The 17046-nt window shown below is 36.7% G+C and overlaps 1 protein-coding gene across 5 annotated transcripts in view; it reads right to left on the bottom strand.

The window, feature by feature from the left end:
- Positions 1 to 17046, bottom strand: part of CD86 (CD86 molecule) — a 90451-nt gene that overhangs the window by 49680 nt on the left and 23725 nt on the right. For 2 of the 5 annotated variants that reach the window (XM_025475615.3, XM_049105334.1), the window contains exon 1: positions 12652 to 12809. The exons of 2 other annotated variants lie outside the window; for them this stretch is intronic. In XM_025475615.3, coding sequence (XP_025331400.1) covers positions 12652 to 12665 — 14 coding nt within the window. In that variant the 5' untranslated portion in view covers positions 12666 to 12809. Of the gene's footprint in view, positions 1 to 12651; positions 12810 to 17046 lie in introns of those variants that run through there. One more of the 5 variants, XM_035709856.2, reaches the window with a different exon arrangement.

Here is a 17046-nt window from a genome sequence, read left to right as displayed (position 1 = left end):
TCCTTGTTTTGAAGACTTGCTCCCTTTCCCCTCATGCGCTAGTGGCCATACTTCTTAGGAAAACACACAATGCCCTTCACAGCCTGAATCCAACTTTTCTCTTCTGCTTTCATCAGTCAACCCATATAACCTACCTTCTGGTCCCACTTGAACTGTTTCACTGTCCCTTGACCCTCCTTGACCTTTCAGGACTTTTTGTGTATTTTGCCTTTGCACAACCTATTCCTTCCGCCTGGCATGCCTTTCCTGACTTTTCTATATGCAAAACTCCTCTGCTCCTTTGAGATCCAGATCACTCCACAGTTCACAGTTGAACCTTGCCTGCCATCCTTCTCTCCTTTTTCACCATATCTGTATCTTTCTCCCTCCCAAGTCACATCATTTATTCTTTCATTTTAAGGGTTTCCTCCTTGTGTTAAAACTTCACTGCTCATATGGATGTCCTGTCCTGACTTCCACAAGGGCAGGGAACATGTTTAATTCCTTTTGCATTCCTGATACTTAGTGCAGGTCCAGTAAACATTATTAAACTTAATACCTGTTCATCGATCACTTATAAGTAGGTAGTACTTTAAGTGCATCACTACATTTAGTTTAATATAATAAATGTAGAAAATTTTACAGATGAGGAAATTGAGTTTCAGGGAAGTTAGGCCACTTGCCTAGGGACACACAGCTGGTGATCTCAAGGTTTTAGCAGGATATAGAACTGAATCGGTTTTAATTTCTCACTGATAATGCTATATGACTATCATTAGAATGTCACACAGATGTCAGTGTACTTTTTTGGTGTGGTTTGGCTCTTTTTAAGTAAATCTCTCCACTCTACCTTTTACTAATTATGCAACCTTGAGTAAGTTACCAAACCTCTCTAAACCTCAATTTCCTCATTTTTTTTCAATGGGGAAAATAATACCTAATTTATATGGTTATTGTAAAGATTCAGGGACAACACCTATGTAAGGTTCCCAGCCCCATCCCTGCTCATCCCAGCAATCACTTCTTCCTTCCAGCCATGCATTTCATATTCCTCCATTCACTCACTTAATCCTTACCCTCTGAAAATTGGAAACTATTAAATCTTCTAACAGATGAAGAAATAGGCTTAGAGAAGTAAATAACTTGCCCAAAGTTCCTTTAATCCAAGGAAATGTTTTTCCTAAGATCCCTCAGAACTAAATGAGACCCTCAGATCGATACCTAAGAAGGATCACTCTGCCTGTAGGTGTGAAAACACAACTAGAGGTGTGAAAGAAACTGAGTTTGTGTTTGTTTTCCTTTTTTTCTGACTTCTTTTCCTGGCAACTAAACACTTAACCAGCCAGAGAATTCTCTTGAAAACAGAAACTTGGGTGAGCCACTGCATGGGTCTATTAACTTTTCTGCTTCCTGCTGTCTAAATTCTTCGTGTCCTTCAAGTTTCCACCTACTCCACTGAGCCCTCAGACAAGCTTCCCTCTGTCTTTACTAATCCACTTCCTTCTAGCCCCCAAGCAAAGATCTTGGGACCAGCTCCAGCCCAATCAGAAAGGAAGAGGTAGGGGATCCCTGGGTGGCCTCAGCAGTTTAGCACCTGCCTTTGGTCCAGGGCGTGATCCTGGAGTCCCGGGATCGAGTCCCACATCAGGCTCCCGGCATGGAGCCTGCTTCTCCCCCCTCCTGTGTCTCTGCCTCTCTCTCTCTCTATGTCTATCATGAATGAATAAATAAATCTTTAAAAAGGAAAAAAAAAAGAAAGGAAGAGGTAAATGCTCTCTCAGCCTTAGGATCCAGCGCCCTGGGGGAAGTGTCTTGCTGGATCCATCTTTCCAAAATTCCTAGCTTCTGCAGCTCCCAGCTCTTGTCTGTCTTATTCCATTTGGTTATGCTTTCCCACCTGCTGATGCCTCACTGTGTAGCCAGGGGTTTTAGACTCAAGTGCCTACAGTGTCCTGGCAGGTAATGAAAATAAATGAGCAAAATAGGCCACTTAGGAAAAGGAGAACCCCACTGGAAGTTGAGCAACCTTTTCTAGATTCACCAGTTGGGAATGTGGGCCCAGTGTTACCGGGTATTCTGTTTTATGTGAATTCTCCAGATTTTTAAAGTATTGGTAACTAATTATAATTTAAGGGTTTTTTTTTAATCTTTAAAGATTACAGTCTATGTATGTACCATTTTTGGCCTACCAACTTTTAATTTTCAACCTCTATCCCAGACCTATTGCTTCCTAGTTCTTATCTTTATCATTTGGTTGCTAGAGCTTGTTTCAGACCATGACACAACATAGCTGTCTCTGAGCACAAATCTTTCCACCCACAAATCAGTCTTGCTGCTAAGAGTAATCTCATTCTCCCTTGATCTCCCATAATATATGCTCTTATAATGTTTGTTCAGAGGTTTGGTCTAGAATTAGGTTGCAGTCTGGAATCCTGGCTCTGTATCAGCTCTGTGACCTGGTCAAGTTATTTAACATCTCTAAAATTTAGTTTTCACTTGTGGAAAATGGGGGATAATAATATTATCTACCTCCTGGAGTTGTAAGGATTAAATGAAATAATATATAATGTGATATAGTATGCCATAATGCCTGCATGTGGTAAGAAATGTTAGCTATGGTGAAACCTTCTCCCTTAGTAGCTGCTAAATAGGATCTTTATCTGATTGATCTTCATTTTCTCAACACTAAATAAAATTTTATTGAATAAGTGAATAAGCAAATAGTCCCAGATCCCTCTTTTCTAGCGCTGATTCACTATAGCCCCTTCTTTTTTTTTTATTTTTTTATTTTTTTTTACTATAGCCCCTTCTTAAACCCCTCCATTTACAGTGATCTCACTCTCCTCTGAACTTCTGTTGTACTAACAGAGGTCAGAGTTCAAAACTGGTGGCCTGAGCCAAGCCAGACCCTCCAGACATTGAGGCATTACATAAAAATCAGGACATTTCACCTTTAAGGCTATCTTTTTTTTTTTTTTTTTTTTTTTTTTTTTTTTAAGGTTATCTTTCTTACTTCTCTCAAAAAATTAGATTAGGTTGTACTGGACCACACTCCTGCACACAAAACAACAGAGTGGTGACCAGCAGCATTGCTCAACATGGTGCTCATCTGCTTATGTAATGAAGTCTCCACCATTCATGTGCCATGTGGGTATAATGAACTATAGGCCTCTATCGCACTTCTCTTATCTGAGGGCCTCTGTAGGTATTCTTTGCCACTCCTGATTTAGACACTGTCTCTCACCATTAAATTGCTTTTTTTTAACTTGATTTCATCCTGCTTAGCAGAGTAATATAAGTTCACTGTAGATTTAGCAATTTTAAAGAAAAAGCCCTATTTCTGTAATCTCATCAATCTAGAGGTAACCACTGTGACTATTTTGACAGACTTGCTTGCTATGTTATTTCTATGCATTCTTTTCCTTATAATTCCATAGGCTTATGTCTTCTTCGGTCATTAAAAAGTCATCAACACATACACAGATACACACAAGTCATCAACAGCTTCATTCTTAATTTACTTAACCATTCACCTACTATGAAAAATTTAGGTTGATTCTTATTTTTCATTACATTAAATAATGCTATAATAAACATTTTTGTACACAAATCTTTTCCATGTTTCTTATTATTTACATATATTCTTAAAGGTGAAATTATTACAGAAGAGGAATAATCCTTTTTATAATAAACAAAAGTGGTAGTTTATATATCTTCTAGATTTAGAAGTGCAAATTTGAATATGTTACCCACAATGACTAATAAAGCAAACAAGTCTTTATAAGAGCAGACATTAGCAGGCGTAACGTATTTGAAGTCCAGAAGGCTAAAACAGGGGTTTTCATAGCTTCATGAAGACATACATAATTACCAATTATAGGACAGGATTTTATTTTAACGTTTTTGGCATCATACCTTACATAAAATATGTTTTATGTGGCTTTGTTGCTTGGCTTTCACCTTATTCACCTGCATTGAGCCTGTTCTTCTCTTATCTATAATTAGAGGTTTACTATCGTGACTTCTGAATTTAAATAAGAATCCATTTACTAAAACTGAATCAGAAAAGGCAGAGCTAAGGAAATTTAACACAATTTAAAATATAGAAAATAATAGGTTTAAAGAAAAGAATGTGAAGACTAAAATATTTTATTTCCACAAGACTTCAAATACACTATGAACTCCCATAAGCCTCATGGCATTGGTAAGTACTCATAACCACATTTTACAGATGAAGGCACCGAATTTCAGGGGGCCCAGTAGCTTCTGCAAGGTAACGCTGCTGGTAAACACAGAACTACTTATTAACTACTTATTATTTGACACCTGCTGGACTTATTCAAAGCTCTGGCATTGATCCAAGACATACTGCCTACAGAGAAATGGAAAGCAGCTACCCTCGTTCTTCTGTGGAACCTTGCAAACTTCACTGTTATTTTTTTTAATCATCATATTTGATATATTTACCTTCAGAAATCATGTTACTCATTCTGGCATATTTCTAATGTGTAGCCAAAGGCCTAGAACAGATGCTGTATGAACTGAAAAAATTACTAAGAACAGAGAAATAGGCAGTTGGCCAGAATGAGTGTTTTTAAGAATTTTTAAGCTTCTTATAGTTGACAAATTGCTTTCCAGAAAAGTTATAGGCATTCATAATCCCACAATCAATAGTATCTAAAATACCATTCTTCTTGTACTTATTATTATTATTATTATTATTATTATTATTTTAGAGAGAAAGAGAGAGTGAACAGGAAAAGGGCAGAGGGAGAGAGAGAATCCTAGGTGTGGAGCCCGATGCAGGGCTTGATCTCATGACCCTGAGATCATGCCCTGAGCCAAAATCAAGAGTCAACACTTAACCAACTGAGCCACCTCACTAACATTATTATATCCACCCCTACAAAATATAAATTGTTCATTGATAACTAAAAATACCTCATTGGTGTTTACATTGGCATTTCTTTAATATTTAGTGAAGATGAACATTTTGGGTTTCTTTAAATTGCCTTTTTAAATTGTTTTTAATTTTAATTCAAGTATTGTTAACATACATGCTCTATTAGTTCAAGTATACAATATAGTGATTCAACAATTCTATACATTACTTAGTGCTCATCATGATAAGTGTAAGTGTACTGTTTAATTCCCATCCCTGTTTCACCCATCCCCCCTTCTGTCTCCTCTCTTGTAACCATCAGCTTATTCTCTGTAATTAAGAATCTGTTCCTTGTGGGATGCCTGGGTGGCTCAGCGGTTTAGCGCCTGTCTTTGGCCCAGGGCCTGATCCTGGAGTCCCAGGATTGAGTCCCACATTGGGCTCCCTGCGTGGAGCCTGCTTCTCCCTCTGCCTGTGTCTCTGCCTCTCTCTCTCTCTCTCTCTCTCTCTCTGTGTCTCTCATGAATAAATAAATAAAATCTTAAAAAAAAAAAAGAATCTGTTTCTTGGTTTGTCTCTCTCTCTTTTTTCCCTCTACTCATTTGTGTTTTTCTTCAATTTCATGTAAAATGAAATTATATGGTATTTGTCTTTTTCTGATTTACTTCGCTTAGCATTCTACTCTCTAGCTCCATCCATGTTCTTGCAAATGGCAAGATTTAATTCTTATTTATGGTTGAGTAATATTACATTGTGTCTGTGTATGTGTGTTTGTGTTCAGCTGCTTCCGTTACAAATAATGCTGCAATAAATATAAGGTTGCATGTATCCTTTTGAATTAGTGTTTTTGTATTTTGGAGGTAAATACCCTAAGGAGTGCAATTACTGGATCATAGAAAGGTTCTATTTTTAACTTTTTGAGGAACCTCCATACTGTTTCCCACAGTGGCTGTACCAGTTTGCATTCCCACTACACAGTGCACAAAGGTTCCTTTTTCTCCGCATTTTTGCTAACAACTTGTTTCTTGTGTTTTTGATTGTAGCAATTCTGATAGATATGAGGTGATATCTCATTGTAGTTTTGATTTGCCTTTCCTTGATAAAGAGTGATGTTGAGCATCTTTTCATGCATCTATTGGTTATTTGTATGTCCTTGGAGAAATGTCTGTTCATGTGATCTGCCCATTTGTTAATTGGATTATTTGTTTTTTGGGTGTTGAGTTGTATCTTTAAATTAATTTTTAAATGCTTTATTTTGAAATAATTTAAGAGGCAAAAAAAGTAGAAAAAATGTGTAAGGAGGTCTTGTGTACCCTTCACCCACTTTCTCCCAACAGTAACGTCTTGTATTATTGTGGTACAACAGTTAAAACCAGGAGATGGACATTGGTATAATTCACAGAGCTTATTTAGATCTGACCAGTTTTATGTGCATTCATCTGTGTGTGTGTGTGTGTGTGTGTGTGTGTGTGTGTGTAGTTCTATGCAATTTTATCACATGCATGAATTCATGTAACGGTGAGGAAATATTCCATCACCACAAAGTTCCCTTGTGCTAACTCTAGGCAGCTACATACCTCCTCCTTTCTCCACGACCCATGGTTAAACCATCGATCTGCTTTCTTGTCTTTATGTTACGTCAAGAATGACATATAAATGGAATCATATGATATGTAACATTTTGGGATTGGCATTTTCACTTAGCTTAATTCTCTGGAAATTCATCCAAGTTCTTGTGTATATCAATAGTTCTTTCCTTTTATTGCTGAATATTATTCCACAGTATATATGTACCACAGTTTGTTTAACCATTCACTTAATGAAGGACATTTTTCCCTCTGTTTTTGAATATTATGAATAAATCTGGTATGAATATTCATGTTTTGGTTTTCGTGTGAACATAGGTTTTTCATTTCTCTGAAATAAGTGTCCAAGACTGCAACTGCTGGGTCATATGATAAGTATATGTTTAGTTTTGTAAGAAACTGTCAAACTGTTTTCCAGAGTGGCTATACCATTTTACACACCCAACAGCAAAATATGAGTGATCCAGTTTGTCTGCTTTCTGCAAGCATTTGATGTTAGCATTATTTTTTCTAGCCATTCTAACAGGTGTGTAGTGATAGCTCACTGTGGGTTTAATTTTCATTCTCATAATAGCTAATGATGTTGAACATCCTTTCGTGTGCTTACTTGTCATCTGTATATATCTTCTTTGAGAAAATGTCTCTGTATATCTTTTGCCCATTTTTGAATTGTCTGTTTACTATTTAATTTGATAAATGAAAATATTTCATTGGATCTTGAATTGGCATTTCCTTAATACCTAGTGAAAAGGACCATTTTTTTGTCATTTACATTTATTTTTAAGCATTGCTTAATTACTAACTACATTGCATTGCTTTTGTCATTTTATAATTGTTGGTCACTCTTCCTATTTACGCTATTCTACACAGTTCCTTAAAATGATCAGGTTCTGGATAAAAATTTATTGTTCTCTTGGCTGAAAAGAGTTGTAAGACGAGGATGATGATCTAGGTTTATCTTTTGGGTAGTTATTTTTTCATGTTTTATCCCATGGTTAGTTTCTGGTTGATATTGACTAATTGGTTTACTTAACTAACTATTCATTCCTTTTTATTTTTATTAGATCTTTTAGTATAGTCAAAGTGGATTAATTTGATCTCCTATAATATAAAACTGTGACATTTGGATTGTTTGGCAGATAATATCCCTGAGACTACAGAAAGCAAATTTTAGACTTATTTTGACTTCAAAACTTTCTAAGAAAATGCTTCAATACTTATTTATTCTAATTCTACTACATTTTTCTGTTTAAATTATGAGTGAGCCCCAAAATTCCACTTGCATTTGTTTTCTTCTTTATTACATCACCAGATTCACCACAGTCTTCATCTCTGAGAAGTCTCAAATAACAACTTCTTTACAGCTTTACAAAACAGAATGGAACCTGTGTCAGTTCTAAAAATCTAATTTGTAAAATGATAGCCTCAGAAATTCTTTTCTCCCTGAAAACCTCCCCAAACCAGTTTGGTAGGAAAAAAACACTATCTGCACACACACATACACACACACACACACACACACACACACACACACACACACCGGGTTTAGCAATTAGAGGAGGGAAAACTCCAGGTCTGGCTGACTGGACTCTAGGTTGTTTCCGTGTAGCTGTTGTGGACAGCAGAGGTGAGTTAGGTCCAGAGAGATCTGTCATCGCCAGATGTTTGCAGGAATGCTTCATGTACTGCCTCTGTATTCTCAGCTCGCTATGATTTGCTCCCTCTACTCATCCGGGAGATCTCTGCAGAGGTCACCAAAGGCCTCTGGACTGATATTTTCCATCTTCCTACTTTACCTTTCTGCAGAATTTGACACTGTGACCACCCTCTGCTTTGTGAAATATTTTCCTTCTCTTAGCTTCAGTGACATAATGCTTTTTCTTCCCTCCCCTAAACACTTAGGCCCAGTTTTTTTCTCTGGCTGCATGCACTTTTCTCACCAAGATATTATACACACTCACCGAGTGTATTAGTTTGCTAGGGTTATAGTAACAAAGTACCATGAACTGCGGCTTAAACAACAGAAGTTTTTTGTGTCACAGTTCTGGAAGCCAGAAGTCCTAAATGAAGGTGTCAGCAGCTCTTGTTCCTTCTGAGGGCTGCGAGGGATGGCTCTGTTCCAGGCCTCTCTCCTTGGCTTGTGAATGGTCTTCTCCAAGGCTCTTCACAGTGTCTTCTCTCTCTATGCATGTTTCTCTAAGTTTTCTTCACCAGCACACCTATCATCTTCGATTAGGGCCCACTAGTGACCTCATTTTGACTTGAGAGTCACTGTAAAGATTCTATCTCCAAATACAGCCACATTCTGAGGTACTGAGGTTAAGATTGCAACATATCGATTTTGGCGGGACACAATTCAACCATTAACACTTAGTCCTTAGACTAATTGTTTTCTGTTGTATCTCATGTGTTCATTGTAAAAGTTTGGTAAAACAGTTTGTCTTCCCCTGGCCAAGTCCTTTTCTTGCTTGCACCTATCTCTTCCCTTGGTTTCTATGACATCACTTTTCTCCTGCTTTGCTCCATCTCTCTAGTTCCTCTGTGATGTCTATTGTGGACTCTTCATCTTCATCTCCTTCCTTAAACGTCAAGGTTTTCCAGGTTCCATCCTTGGCTTCTTCTCACTCCATAATCCTCTCTCCCCAGTGATCATACCCACAATGAGAATTTCAGCTTTTAGCGGTACTGATGCTGAATACTGCCAATATCTATTCCAGTCTATACCTCTTTTTTGAGCTTTGGACCTGTACATTCACTTGACTACTTGGGCATCACCATCCAGCAGCTCCACAGGATCTCAAATGCTGCATGTTCAAAAATGAACTCACCTTTAGTCCTCTCTGTCCCCTGGCTCAAATCCAATCCACTTCCTATATCCTTCATTTTATGAAGGATGCACTGTGTGCTTAGATTTCTCCTTCCAAGCTCCACATCTTTCAGAAACCAAATCCTGTCAATCCTTGTGCTTAAGTATCTTCTAAATGTATCCTTTCCTTTCTTAATCCCCAATAACTGCCCTGGTTTCATGTCCTCAACACCTCTCCTTGGATTATTCCAATAATTTCCTAAACGAATTCCTTGTCACCAGAATCAGTCCTGCACTCTGCTGCCAGAAGAATCTTTTAAAGCAACTTTATCAGATCTCTGCTTGTTTATTAGTCTTCAAACTTAGGCTGCAACTTTATGATAATCACAGCTGGATGCCCAGGCTCTGGATGGTCTGGCCCCTCCTAGTTTCTACCTCATTTTCTGTTATTACTATCTGTCAGGCATCTTCTCACAGCTATACTTGCAGTTCCCCCATCTGTCTATTTAATCACCCAGACCTTGGGTCTTTAAACCATGTTGACCCTCTCATGAAATCCATAGCTAGTGGTCTGTAAAAGCCTCAGCAGATCTCTGAGCCATCCCTTCTGCACCATCTCTTATCCAGGCTTCACCCCTGCACCTAAACTGACTCTCTGCTTTCTTAGCTTCTCTTCCTTTCCAGTACTTGGCTTCTCATTGTGATCAGAGTCACTCCCTGGAAGTGGTTGGCCTTGTCCTCAGACTCTGTCTATTTCTGGTCAACATCACTGGGGGCCAGCCTGTCTTAACAGATTCAGAGGGTATTACACACTTCTGTTGGGAAAAAAAAAAACTTCCTGAACTCTAGTCCTAGCACTGGCATCAAGTAATTGTGTAATCTCGGATGAATCACTTCCCCTCTATTAATCCTAATAGTAAAACAACTAATGATAATTACTGATTACTTATCAGAGCAAGATTCTAAGCACTTTACATGGGTTATCTCTCACAACCACCTTAGGACTTGTGACCTCATTGTACAGTTTCTTAACTGAGGATCAATTTTAAGCAACTTGCCCAAGGTCACACAGACAAAAAGCAGGAAAAGCTAGGATTCCAGCATCAGCACTCTGGTTCCAGAGCATGGCCACTTAACCACTGCTCTCTTCTTCCTCCCAATATGCAGCTCTCTCTAGAGCCATGGCATCACAGCTGTAAAATATGGAAGTGAGTGCTCTGATCTTTCCACATAGAACATTCTATGAAAACAGGCCTATTAGTATCTAGTGAGTATATTCTGAAGAGGAGTCAAGAGAAGAAAAAATTAAACACAAAGGGCCAGAACTCTAAAAGTGGAATTCTACAAATTATGAGTTATCACATAGTACTAGACAGTTATCTGCTTTTCTGAGAGAAGCCAAATATGGATTTCCTTTTTGTAATTATCTAGTTTTATTTTTCTGCCTGCAGATGTAATCCAAGTTCAAAAGTATAACGTAGAAAATAAAAATCATCTGTATTTCTGATTAACATTGTGTGTGTACAGGTTTCATGTATAAAAGTAGTAGCACTGTATATTCTGCTTTTTTTTTCTTTAGCTAAAGACATTAAAATTGTTCTACAATAGAATTTTTAATGATTTCATGATATTCCATTATGGATGTTCCATAATTAACCAATTACCTATTTTAAGACATTTAAGTTGTTGCAAAGATTTTCACTATCAGAAACAATAAGAAAAATATTTGTAAAAAAAAAAAAAAAAAAAAAAAAAAAAGAAAAATATTTGTGTCTCTAAAATTTTACAAATATATGATTATGTCTTTACAAGAAATTTCTAAAAGTTGAACTTCTTGGTTAAAGAGCATATACACTTTTAAAGGCTTTTGATTTGTAACACCAAATTTTTGTCCAGAAAGATTATATTACCATTAGCAGGTAATAAGGGTATAGATGTTCTTCCCTTCTTAGAAACATTCTACTTTTTAAAAAGAAATCTGCCATTTTGATAAAGAAAAATAATATTTCACTGTTTTAATTAGCATTTCTTTTATTTCTGATGAGATTAAACATTATTTATTGGTCATTTATATTTTAAAATTTTCTGCTCATTATCAAATTTCAGGCACTGTGAAAGAGTGAATCTTAAGAACAATATAGACAGTGGCCTGTTTCTAAAGATGTTAGGCAATGTTAACATAATTAAATGGTGTCACTTCTATAGTTCCACAAAAATGATAAATTCTGAATTTTTTCATACATGTGTAATATTTCAAAACTCTACTGCAAGGAAAATGACTCTTTACTTGGAAATTAAATTCTAATCTTCTGAAATAAAATCAGCAAAGCTGTTTCCCTAATCAGTAAGCACTGCATAGATGAGGGTTATGTAGATTTTCAAAGAAGAGTAATAAATAATAACTGATCCTGCCTGCCCCTATCTAAGAGGAGGGTGGATGTGACTGCTTCTATTAAGTCATAGCTATGGAGGTGTGCCACGCAGCGAGAAACCTTGTGGTACAGAGTAAAGCAGCAAGAAAGATTGTAGCTTCACTCCTTATGAGCAGTGTGACCCTACCAAGTTATTTAGGTTCTTTAAACCACCGTGATCTTATCTATAAAACAGAATGGGATTATCTCTCCGAGAGTCATTGTGAAGATTAAAATCCAGTGACATAATATGAATAACGTTATGTACATCATGTTTGTTCAATCCTGGGAAGCTAATTGAATTAGTACTTTACTTCTTTCTTCCACCTAACTCTCCTCAGAATCTCTCATGGCCTGTTTGTGACTCATTTACTACATTCTGCATTTTCTTCTTACACCTCATCTTCCTTTTCCTTTCCCTTGGCCTCTCTCCTTCTACCTTCTCTATCTCATTCCTCTGCCCCCAGGCCAACCTGACCAATCTTTTGTGTATACAAAATTTACTCTCTAGCCTTTGTAATGCTTATACAGATGTGTATAATTTTTTTCTGATTCTTAAAATCAACAAGTGCAACATTAAAGTATTTGAAAAAAAGTTTAAAAAACAAAATCAATCACTTCAAAAACCCCCAATATCCAGTAAACTTTTTGGTATCTCAAATAATTCTTAACTTTGAGTGGCAGTCAAGTGTCTTGGTAGAAATATGTTTTAAAAGATCCCCAGCCTTGGAGCTATAGGATCAACCTAGAGTGGTTGCTCTCAGATGGGGAGAATGGCTTCTAGGACTTCATCTGATTTTTCACAGCATAGATTGTTTTTTATCCCAGGTGTTCCTGCTCTTGAATTGTGCATAACTATACCCTTAACATATTAGCATTCTTGAACAGAAAGGACAGAAAACAGAGCACCATCCTCACCGTCAGTCTGCTGCTGAGGTAACTTAACTCTTAATTGCCTTTCAAAGAAAAATAAGAATGATCACTCACCATCTGAGATACATCTTGGCTGCATCTGCTGTAGTGCTAATGTCTGGGAATGACTCTTGTCTCTGTACTAGTCTGTGTTACAGTGGAAGGAGGAGCAACCCCTTCTACGCCTGTGAAAGCCTTCCTCTCAATGACTGTATATCCTGTAACTTTCTTCAATAAAGGCTGTTCCTCTTTTTTCTACAGATTTTGCCAACACTTGTGGAAGAAATTTAACCCTTTCCTTGCACTTGAATTCACTGATCTGCATCTAAATATATTTTTAAAAATAATTCGGTGGCTTGAGTTCCAGACCTGACATTAAGATGAGGCTGACTAAAATTTCCCCTCTTGAAATTCCCTCAAAAAACCTAGAAAATAAAATAATTAAAAAAAAAAACCTCTCTGCATTTATAAATAGAATAAAGAATATCCTACAGTTTTGGTAAGACAATAAAAAGTATAATTTATTATGGATGTGGATTAGGAGTGAGTAGCCTCCTCCTACTGATTTCCACCACAGAGATAATAGAGGATTCACTGAACTTTGGGGGCAAGGGAAAGTCCTGTGAGAGCTGCACAACCGAGGAGGTCAAACAAAAACTACTGCTTTTATTATTTCATTCTTACTATAGACAAAAATTAAATTGGTCAAAGAGAAGTTTCCTGAAATAGAGGTCTGGGGGGGAAAAAGCAGTATCCTGAAATTAAGAGATGTACTTGAGAGAGAAACATAAAATTCATCAAGTGGAAACTATTTTCAGAAGAAAATAAATGTCCACATGTGAACTGAAAGGACATTTTGAACGATTTCAAAGGATTCAGATTGTCAAAAAACCTTTAAGAAAATGGATTTTCCTCCAGATAAATCATGATGAGCATTTAAAGTTACAAAGATATTGAAAGCTAAAAGCAAAATGAAAAAGTAGGATGTCTACAGAGAAAGATAAAACAGCTCAACCTCTTACTAAATCCTGTAAAAAAAAAACCCCACAAAACAATATCTATAGAGTTTTGAGGTAGCATTCTTTACCTAGAGAATATACCAATTAAGTATGAAGATCAATAGAAATGTATTATCAAGCAGACAGAACAACAACAAAAATACTGCTACAAAGATAACCTTCCTAAATAAATTACTTGAATATGTGTTCCAGAATAGTAAGAAATGAATTAATATCGAAAGCACAAGGATACAGAAGCTATTGTCTTGATTGCCTGGCTCCAAAAAAAGGAGAAAAGAGAAAAATGAAAGGGGAGGAAGGGCACAGTGAAAGCAAGTGCTAAGGTGGAAGTTTATAGATGTAAACACTTACTTTAAAAATTAAGAAAGATCTCCATAAAAAAAAATCTTAAATCAACAACTTAACTTTACAACTTAAGGAACTAGAAAAAGAACAAGCCAAACCCGGGATCCCTGGGTGGCGCAGCGGTTTGGCGCCTGCCTTTGGCCCAGGGCGCGATCCTGGAGACCCGGGATCGAATCCCACGTCGGGCTCTCGGTGCATGGAGCCTGCTTCTCCCTCTGCCTGTGTCTCTGCCTCTCTCTCTCTCTCTCTGTGTGACTGTCATAAATAAATAAAAAAAAAAAAGAACAAGCCAAACCCAAAGATACCAGAAGGAAGGAAATTGTAAAGATTGAAACAGAGATAAATGAAATAGAGAATAAAAAAGCAGTAGAGAAAATCAATGAATTCCAAAGTTGGTTCTTCAGAAAAATAAAACATATTAACAAAACTTCAGCAGCAAATAAATTAAGAAAATAAGAGAGAAGCCTCAAATTACTAACTTAGAAGTGATCAATGGTTCAAAGAAATCAAAAGGAAAATCAAAATAGATTCTTGAGGCAGCAAAAATGAAAACACAAATTACAAAAACTTATGGGATGTAGCAAAAGCAGTTCTAAAAGGGAAGTTCATAGAAATAAATGCCTACATTAAGAAAAAAGTAAGATCTCAAATAAACAATCTAACTTTGCACCACTAGGACCTAGAAAAAACAAACTAACCCAAAAGTCAACAGAAGAAAGGAAAAAATAAAGACTGAAGCAGAAGTAAATGAAATAGACACTAGAAAGACAATGAAAAGACCATAAAAACTAATAGATGATTTTATTTTTTTAAAGATTTATTTATTATTTATTTATTTATTTCAGAGAGAGAGAGAGAAAGAGAGCATGAGCAGGGGGAGGGGCAGAGGGAGAAGGAGACTCCCTGCTGAGCTGGGAGCCCAAGGTGGGGCTCAGTCCCAGGACCCTGAGATCATGACCTGAGGTGAAGGCAGCTACTTAACTGACTGAACCACCCAGGCACCCTAATAGTTGGTTTCAAAATGATAAATGACATTGACAAGCCTTTAACTAGATTAAGAACAAGAAGAAAAGATTCAAATCAATAAAATTATAAATGAAAGAAGAAACATTACAATTGATACCACAATAATACAAAAGATAGAAAGAGAATATGATGGACAATTACATGCCAATAAGACAGGCACATGAAAAGGACCTCAACATTACTAATCATCAGGGAAATGCAAATCTAAACCACACTGAGATACCACTTTACACCTGTTAGAATGGTTAGAATCAAAACAACAAAAAATATTAAGTGTTGGTGGGATGTGTAGAAAAATGAATCCTTGTGCACTGTTGGTAGGAATATAAATTGGTGCAGCCACCGTGGAAAATAGTATGGTGGTTCCTCAAAAAATTAAAAATAGAAATACCATATAATTCAGTAATTCCACTACCAGGTAGTTACACAAAAAAAGGAAAACATTAATTTGAAAAGATCTATGCATTCCTATGTTTATTGAAGTATTATTTATAATAGCTAAGATATGGAAGCAACCCAAGGGTCAATCCATAGGTGAATGGATGAAGAAAATACAGTATATGGGGATCGCTAAACCACTGGGTGGCCCAGTGGTTTAGCACCTGCCTTCGGCCCAGGGCATGATCCTGGAGTCCCTGGATTGAGTCCCACATCAGGCTCCCTGCATGGAGCCTGCTTCTCCTTCTGCCTGTGTCTCTGCCTCTCTCTCTCTCTCTCTCTCTCTCTCTCTCTGTCTCTCATGAATAAATAAATAAAATCTTTTAAAAAATACAGTATATATGCACACTGGAATATTACTCAGCCATAAAAAGGGATGAGATCTTTGCATTTGTAACAACATGAATGGACCTAGAGGATGTTATACTAAGTGAAATAAGTCAGACAGAGAAATACAAATACCATATGATTTCATTTATATGTGGAATCTTAAAAAACAAGACAAATGAATAAACCAACAAAAAGCAGAAACAGATCCATAAATACAGAGAACAAATTGATGGTTGCCTCAGGTGACGGTAGTGGAAGGATGGGTAAAATAGATAAAGGAGAGTGGGAGATACAGCCTTCTAGTTATGGAATAAATAAGTCACAGGAATAAAAGGTACAGGTTAGGGAATATAGTCAATGGTATTATAATAATGTTCTATGGTGATAGATGAGAGCTACATTTCTGGTGAGCATAGAATGACATATAAACTTGTCAAATCACTATGTCATACACCTGAAACTAAAGCAACATTGTGTGTCAACTACACTTCAATTAAAAATGAATAAATAGATAGAATTGGCAAAAATACTACACACCAACAAATTGGGTAACTTAGAAGAAATGGATAAAATCCTAGAAACATATAACCTGACAAGACTGAATTACAAAGAATAGAAAATCTGAGATCGATAATGAATTAGGAGATTGAAGCAGTAATCAAAAACTACAACCAAGAAAATGCCCAGCACCTGACAGTTTCACAGGTGAATTCTATCAAACATTTAAAAAGAAATATTGCCAATCCTCCTCAAACTCTTCCAAAAACCTGAAGAGTAGGAAACAATTCCAAACTCATTTTACAAGACCAGGTTTACTGTCATTACAAAGCTAGATAAGGGCACTATCATAAAAAAGAAAATTATAAGCAAATACTCCTGATGAACATCAATGCAAAAATTATTTTCTAAAAACAATTTTATTATTTATTTATTTGAGAGAGGGAGAGAGAGTATGAGAGAGGGAAAGAGAGAGAGCACAAATAGAGAAAAGGGGTAGAGGGAGAAGCAGACTCTTCCCTGTGGAGCAGGGAGCCTGACGTGGGACTTGATCCAGGACCTTGGGATCATGACATGAGCTGAAGGCAGATGCTTAACCAACTGAGACACCCAGGTGCCCAGATGCAAAAATTCTTTAAAAATACTAGCAAACCGACTTCAGCAGTACATTAAAAAGACCATACGCCATGATTGGGTAGGATTTATCGCTGGGTTTTGAGGATGATACAACATATGCAAATCAATAAACATGATATACCACATTAACAGAGTGAAGAGTAAATATCATATAATTATCTTAATAGCAAAGCAGAAA

Source organism: Canis lupus, chromosome 33, assembly GCF_003254725.2.
Source record: "Canis lupus dingo isolate Sandy chromosome 33, ASM325472v2, whole genome shotgun sequence".
NCBI classification, from domain to species: Eukaryota; Metazoa; Chordata; class Mammalia; order Carnivora; family Canidae; genus Canis; species Canis lupus.
This window is presented reverse-complemented; position numbering and strand designations above follow the sequence as displayed.